The sequence below is a fragment of the Zea mays genome, chromosome 9 (assembly GCF_902167145.1).
Source record: "Zea mays cultivar B73 chromosome 9, Zm-B73-REFERENCE-NAM-5.0, whole genome shotgun sequence".
In the NCBI taxonomy this organism is placed as follows: domain Eukaryota; kingdom Viridiplantae; phylum Streptophyta; class Magnoliopsida; order Poales; family Poaceae; genus Zea; species Zea mays.
In genome coordinates this window covers 92,459,353-92,466,877 of record NC_050104.1, presented here as the reverse complement: position 1 = coordinate 92,466,877, position 7,525 = coordinate 92,459,353, and the positions used below count along the sequence as shown (strand labels likewise).

Below are 7,525 nucleotides of genomic sequence, written 5' to 3'. Positions count from 1 at the left end.
CCCGAGATAACATCATAACACCGACCCACCAATCGACAGCATGAGCCCCTCAAACTGGAATCTCGCATTACACGAAGATCGGTTTCGATGGAGAATTTATTTAGAATTATCATATTATATACAATAAAATTATAGATAAAACTTTTTTAATAAAAAATCATTTTATATTATTTAGATATTTAATTTTATGAATTTGTAAGTAGTTGATAACCATGTCAAAAGAATTTAAAACTAAAAATTATTTCCTTTTAAAAAATGTCGCTGCGTTATAAAAAAATGTTTATATAATACTCTATCATTTTTTATCATTGTTTAGTTGAAAAATAAACTAGTGGACGACAAATATTAGTTAATATTATTAGTCAAATACTACCTCTATGTTTTTTATTTGACCCTCACAAAACTCAAATAAAAAATCCAAGAGAGTACAGCCTAACAGCACCCACGAATTTACCCAAACGCCCCTGTGGTGCCGCTCGTTTTCTCTTCGCCTTTTCCTCCCCTACTTTTTCCTGCTACTGTTCACGCTCTACAGTACGGAGGCTCCTACGTGCAGGTAGCTCCCAGGACCAGATCCGAACCCTAACCCTAGCCAATTTGGTCGGTGATGGAAGAGCACGTGCCTCGAGGCGGCGGCGGCGGGAGGCCCCCGATCCCGGCGGCGGCGGCGAGGAAGCCGGCGCTCGCGCGGCACTCCTCTTTTGTAAGTCCGCTCTCCTGAATCTGGCTTCCTCCGCGATTAGCAAGATGACTTGCCTGATCTGCGCGAAAGTTGGCAGCTTTTGTGTCACGGGCGGCTTGATTAAAATGCTTAACCTGTGTTGTTTGGTGTGGCTGCTGCCGCCTCAGCTGCGTGCCGCGAGACGATTGTGCCAAGGCGCTAGGATTTGCACTGGTGTGATGGATGGGACGGGTTGTCCTGGGTTTGGGAGGTGAGAAAAGGAGGGGGAGGGAAAAGAGGGCGCTGAAGCTCCTGGTACATCCTTGTTTGTACTAGAGTACTGGTAGGAAGAGGGGCAAGACGCTTGGAGCCATGCGGTATATGTGGATGCACGCAATTGGTTCGGAGTCTGGAAAAGCAATTATAATTGATTGTGATCCGGGGGTGTTTTGAAAAGGCTGCTTTGGATTAAATGAAATGATAGGTCATATTATCGAATGGAAGTATGGAACAAAGTATGCTGGCAGGGAACATTCCAGAATGTTTGTGCGAAGCAAAAATTGGCTTGGTACCTGATGCTTCCCTAGTTTTCTTGTCGTGTATAATTTATTGCAGACACATGTACATGGTAATGGACATGAATACATAATGATGTAACTTTTCGTGACTTGGGGTTTTTGTTCTGGTAAAGATCATTGTTTTAGCATGCCTCGTGGTGAAAAGGTTGGGTGGTTCGAGTACATGGAAAGAGGGCATAATTGAACTGTTAATCCAGTACTTATATGTCATGAAAAGTCCCCCCACTCCCTGTTCTGGCCTCATGCTCCCCCACCCCACCCCACAAGAACATTATTCAAAGTTCTGTCATTTGTTTGCTACTCTGCTTTATATATTGGTTGATCAATAAATTTCTCCAGTCCTGCACAGTTGGAAAATGAAAACCCCTAAACTAGTTTTAAACTCCACCATCGAATGGTTTTATTTTTCAAAAAGCTCATGAAGCGGGAAGAAGCTATTGACATGCCAGAACCGTGACTAGGGGCTCATGTGGGGTTTCACTCTAGCCTACCCCAATTTACTTGGGACCGAAAGGCTTTGTTGTTGTTGTAAAGATCATAAAGCAAATTTTGGAAGCAGAAGCTGATAGGTTTTGGTTTTGATCTCATAGATCTACTAGGTGCCTGGTTTTTGTTTAGAAGTTTTGGGATCATGTGATGGATTTACTTGATATAATGTGATTAATAAGGCGATATATGTTCTGCACAAAGGCACACTCAGAGCACAAGTTTGTAGCTCATCTGCTGGTAGCACGGTGTGCGGTACATGCACGTAGCAAATAAGAAAAGGTGGTACATATGGCATGTTTGCCTTTTATCCTTTAATTATAGTGAAGGAAATAAAACAAGGCTGTTACTTGAGTTTGAAAGTGCGTATCCTTGTATGTTTGATTAGTTCTCTCTTGTCTTAAATGACACTGGTTTTGAAGGTGAGGAGTCCTGCAAACAATACAAAGCCTGCAACTGAGAGAGCTTTTGAAGGCATGGACACTGAATTTATCCCTATTGTACGATCTGGTGGGTGGGCTGATATTGGCTCCAGGCACACAATGGAGGATGTCTTTATCTGCTTTGATAATTTCATGCAAGATTTTGGAATTGAAAGTTTTGAAGAAGGACCCAGTGCCTTTTATGGGGTATGTTCCTAATGAATTGTGGCAGTGTCCAATCTGCTTTCTCAACAGTAATGTACATCTTAGCTGATTTTAGCCATTTGGCTAGAGAAACAGTGTAGGCATCTTATTTGGAAAGTAATTTGGTCCATCTGGCTAGCACCTGCATGTTTAACCTAATTTCCTTTTATTTATTTCAGATTTTTGATGGGCATGGTGGAAAGCATGCAGCTGATTTTGTGTGCAGTAATTTACCAAGGTTTATTGTCGAGGATGAGGATTTTCCTAGGGAGATAGTGAAAGCAATGTCCTCTGCATTCTTGCAGGCTGATGCTTCTTTTGCAGATGCTTGTTCTCTGAACTGCTCTCTTTCTTCTGGTACAACTGCTCTTGCAGCACTTGTGGTTGGGAGGTAATATTCTTATTAATTTCTGCAACTGTGATCCATACAAAATCATTGTATAGAATAGGTGTCACTGGCTCACTGCTATTTGATGTTTCTCACTACATATGGACGATGGGGGGCCTTTTTTTGTTTTTATCCAATCTGCCAAAATCAATTCTGACACATGGTAACTACTATATGAAGTTTATCATTTACTTATGCAGGTGGGAGCCTTTCCTATTTGTGGTTTATATACCATCATGTGCCCTTTTGTCCCACCTGACTAAATCTGTTCTGGCACCTGCACTCATGTGTATTATTGCAAACAAGCTGCATGTGCCTTCACTTGTTTCCTACAAGGATCTGCATCCCCTGCCCTTTGGTGACTGCATATATTCAAATTTTCGTGGTGCATGCATGTGTTTTTTAGCGCTGTTCGTTGCTCTTCTATGGAATGTCCTGAAGATAGCTAAATTTGTTAATTTTTAATTTGTTAGTTCTGGCCCCTCAAATTTGCACATGCTTTTCACTTAAATCCTCAGATGCTGTCATATTTCTGTGTCTGGATGCTCAACAGATCACTTCTGGTCGCGAATGCTGGTGACTGCCGAGCAGTACTTTGTCGTCGTGGAAAGGCAATTGAGATGTCCAGGGATCACAAACCATCTTGCAACAGGGAGAAGATACGTATTGAGGCATTGGGTGGATATGTCGATGATGGCTACCTGAATGGGCAGCTTAATGTCGCTCGAGCAATTGGGGACTGGCATATGGAAGGCATGAAGGCATGTGGTGGTCTTGGTCCTCTTACTGCCGAGCCTGAGGTAATGACAATGGATCTAACTGATGAGGACGAATTCCTGATCATGGGCTGTGATGGGATCTGGGATGTATTCCTCAGCCAAAATGCAGTAGATTTTGCTCGCCGTAAGCTCCAAGAACACAATGACCCGGCTGCCTGCTGTAAAGAACTAGTTGATGAGGCCATTAAGAGGAAGAGTGGTGATAACCTTTCTGTGGTTGTCGTCTGCTTCAACTCTAGGCCGCCTCCTGTTCTAACAACTCCTAGGCCTCGTGTACAGAGGAGCATATCTGCAGAAGGCCTGAGAGAGCTGCAGAGCTTCCTTGATAGTTTGGCCGATTGACATGGGGTTCTAGCAGCCCCACTATAAGTTTTGACCTTTTCCATAGCTTAGCTTGGAAAATAGGTTTAGCATGTGCTGTCTCATAACTTCGCTGAGATGGCTGCTGTTGAGTAATCTAGAGTTGTAAAATATGCTGCGGCTAACTGTGTCAGCAGTTGAGAGCGTTTATCAGTTGAGAGTATTTATCAGCATGTTGACTTTGTGAGTCCTGAATGATTAGTCGGCATTTCTTAGGTCTCCATAAATCGGTGGTTCATCGTTGTAAAAGGCTGTTAATGCCCTTGGATATTTTCCTGTATTGTTCGCTTTGGACAAGTTATTAACTGGGAAAACTGCTGTTTTTGCTGCGAAGTGGTTGAATTTTCTTGGGTAGACATGTTTGTTTGTAACTGCACTAGCTGAGCAGTTTTTACCTCAAATTCCATGGATGGCCTGGCCCAAGATGTATATCCGTAGTGTTGGGCGAGGCCACAGACCAGCGTATGGTTTTGCTTCTGGCTGCTTTTGTTGTTGGTACTGCAATCTTCATTGAGAAAAGTAACGAGGGGAAACCAGGTGATTATCCAGCTTGTTCGCTGCGGCTTGCTGCGGCTGCAATCCGGCTGCGGCTGCGGCTTCTACAGTATTTTTCTCTCTATGGATTGCAGCTGCAGCAGTCCAAACAGCTGCAACAGTGTCGGCTTGTAGCCAGCCGAACACGCCCATCAATATCAGGCTCTAGCTAATTTCAGTGACACTTGTGATTGAACTTTCTTTTGCATCAGATTCAATCACGGTTACATACAGAAAGAAATAACCAATGAGTGACGTCTTTTCCCATGAATTACCAACGAATCATTGACTATCATACTCACCTCATTAAATGCTTCATCCGTTTCCAAATAAATCAATTTTATAGTTTGCGCAGGTTAAACTATTTTAAATTTGACTAATTTTATAAAAAAAGAGTAATAACATCTATAACATAAAAACAAACATATTATGAAAATATATTTATATCATGACAAGTATTATTATAAATTCGTGGTTCTTTATCTATAGACAATTGTACATAGTAAAATAAGAGTTTGTACAAAAAGCTGAAGGGGCTGAGGTGGTTGTAGGCTGATGGTAAAGCAGGGGCAGAGCATACCCCACGTACCCGATATATACACAATATATATAGAAAATATATATTTTAAAAATATTTAACATAAAAATGTTGTGTTAATAGTCTTTTAGATTGTGCTTCCTTTATGTTTTAGGCTTATGGCCTCAGAATCTATATAATAAAGTCTTGAGATGGTATGTTAGACGGACAATACGATCATAAATTTGATAGTCCAACGCTCGATCACTTGGATTCTTCGCGAGATACCGTTGGAGACTAGACTGATGTGTGTAGACTCGCGAAAACGACGAAACACCCAAATAACTTTATGGTGGGTCTTAAGTTTTCGACAGTCGAGAGGAGGAAAGGATCATGATTGATCAAAAAACTCAGTATATGTTATCTAACTATTTCTATAATCACATGTGAGAGTTGATGATTTAATCCGTACAAGTATAATTTATTTAATCGCTTGGTATTATGTTTTTCACGTGGACAAGCACACCGAAAAGGAATGGAGATGGAGCGAGAGCAATGTTAGTTAATCTCGTGCATGATTTGCATTATCATCCATGTAATTTGGTGGTGCATGTTTGCTTAACTATTTTTAGCTAACTGCATGTGAGAACGAGTGGTGTTGAAGCAAGAACTGTGCGTTCATGGTGCTGCCAGGAGTGGTCATCGTCATGTCATGCATGAAACATCCTCTCATTTTAGGTGGGCACAACGCAGCATGAGCACGCATGGCAGGGGGGTCATGAGGCTCAGACCGTGTAAACACCAATATATAAGAGGAGCAAACGAAACCGAAAAGGCTACAACGCAAGGCAACGCCATTCTTCTGTGTTCGCGTGTGTTAGAGGATTGTGTGACATCGTAGGCGCAATTCATGTATCGTCGATCGTCGTCGAGCTGTGCATTTTGGCAGGTGGCGCCAACATCAAGTATCAAATCTCAGTGTGTAATCCCACACACAAACCCGATAGTGACGAAGATGGGCGACAACAGGTCGTCAAGCACTGTGGCATGCGACGTGCAGGAGAGCTCGCTCATGTGGCCAATGCTCACCCGCTCCAATTATTTGGAGTGGGCCATGTTGATGCAGTGCAACTACGAAGTGAAAGGGAATTAGGCTTACACCTATTTTCCTAATTGATTTTGGTGGTTGAATTGCCCAACACAAATAATTGGACTAACTAGATTATACAGGTGTAAAAGGTTCGCACTTAGCCAATAAAAAGATCAAGTATTGGATTCAACAAAGGAGCAAAGGGACAACCGAAGGCACCTCTGGTCTGGGGGCACCGGACTGTCCGGTGTACACCGGACAGTGTCCGGTGCACCACCGGACAGTGTCCGGTGCACCAGAGGACTCCAACTCAAACTTGCCACCTTCGGGAATTTCCAGAGGCACTCCGCTATAATTCACCGGACTGTCCGGTGTACACCGGACAGTGTCCGGTGCTCCAAGGAAGAGTCGCCTCAGGAACTCGCCTGCCTCGGGAAATCACAGCGGCTGCTCCGCTATAATTCACCGGACATGTCCGGTGTACACCGGACTGTCCGGTGCAACTCCGGAGCAACGACTACTTCGCGCCAACGGCTACCTGCAGTGCATTTAATGCGCACCAAAAGCGCGCAGAAGTCAGGCACGCGCGCACTGGCACACCGGACATTGAACAGTACATGTCCGGTGTGCACCGGACACTCAGGCGGGCCCAGAAGACAGAAGCTCCAACGGTCGGAATCCAACGGCTTTGGTGACGTGGCTGGCGCACCGGACATGTCCGGTGTGCACCGGACTATCCGATGCACCATACGACAGACAGCCTCCACCAACGGTCATGTTTGGTGGTTGGGGCTATAAATACCCCAACCACCCCACCATTCATTGCATCCAAGTTTTCCAGCTTCCAACCACTATACAAGAGCTAGCATTCATTGCAAAGCACACCAAAAGAGATCAAATCCTCTCCCAACTTCACACAAAGCCTTAGTGACTAGAGAGAGTGATTTGTAGTGTTCATTTGAGCTCTTGCGCTTGGATCGCTTCTTTTCTTTCGCATTCTTTCTTGTGATCAAACACTCACTTGTAATTGAGGCAAGAGACACCAATTGTGTGGTGGTCCTTGCGGGAAGTTTGATTCCCAAGTGATTTGAGAAGAGAAGCTCACTCGGTCCGAGGGACCGTTTGAGAGAGGGAAGGGTTGAAAGAGACCCGGCCTTTGTGGCCTCCTCAACGGGGAGTAGGTTTGCGAGAACCGAACCTCGGTAAAACAAATCCGCGTGTCACACTCTTCATTTGCTTGCGATTTGTTTTTCACCCTCTCTCGTGGACTCGTTTATATTTCTAACGCTAACCCGGCTTGTAGTTGTGTTTATATTTGTAAATTTCATTTTCACCCTATTCACCCCCCTCTAGGCGACTATCAATTGGTATCAGAGCCCGGTGCTTCATTAGAGCCTAACCGCTCAAAGTGATGTCGGGAGATCACGCCAAGAAGGAGATGGAGACCGGCGAAAAGCCCACTACAAGCCACGGGAGTGTTTCATTGGAAGAGTCCCGCACCAAGAG

General features: G+C 44.0%; 1 protein-coding gene across 1 annotated transcript; it reads left to right on the top strand.

Moving 5' to 3' along the window:
• Positions 1-478: 478 nt before the first annotated feature.
• Positions 479-4,209, top strand: LOC100193064 (uncharacterized). The gene is made up of 4 exons (NM_001138230.2): positions 479-703; positions 2,148-2,354; positions 2,531-2,742; positions 3,293-4,209. The coding sequence occupies exons 1-4, from the start codon at positions 608-610 to the stop codon at positions 3,858-3,860; spliced, it is 1,083 nt and encodes a 360-aa protein (NP_001131702.1). The 5' UTR covers positions 479-607; the 3' UTR covers positions 3,861-4,209.
• Positions 4,210-7,525: the final 3,316 nt, after the last annotated feature.

Bases quoted from the DNA above. Each gene is read 5' to 3' on its own strand.
- LOC100193064 (NM_001138230.2), top strand. From the start codon at position 608: ATGGAAGAGCACGTGCCTCGAGGCGGCGGCGGCGGGAGGCCCCCGATC. The intron at 704-2,147 runs GTAAGTCCGCTC...CTGGTTTTGAAG, and splicing joins TCGCGCGGCACTCCTCTTTT to GTGAGGAGTCCTGCAAACAA. The intron at 2,355-2,530 runs GTATGTTCCTAA...TATTTATTTCAG, and splicing joins GACCCAGTGCCTTTTATGGG to ATTTTTGATGGGCATGGTGG.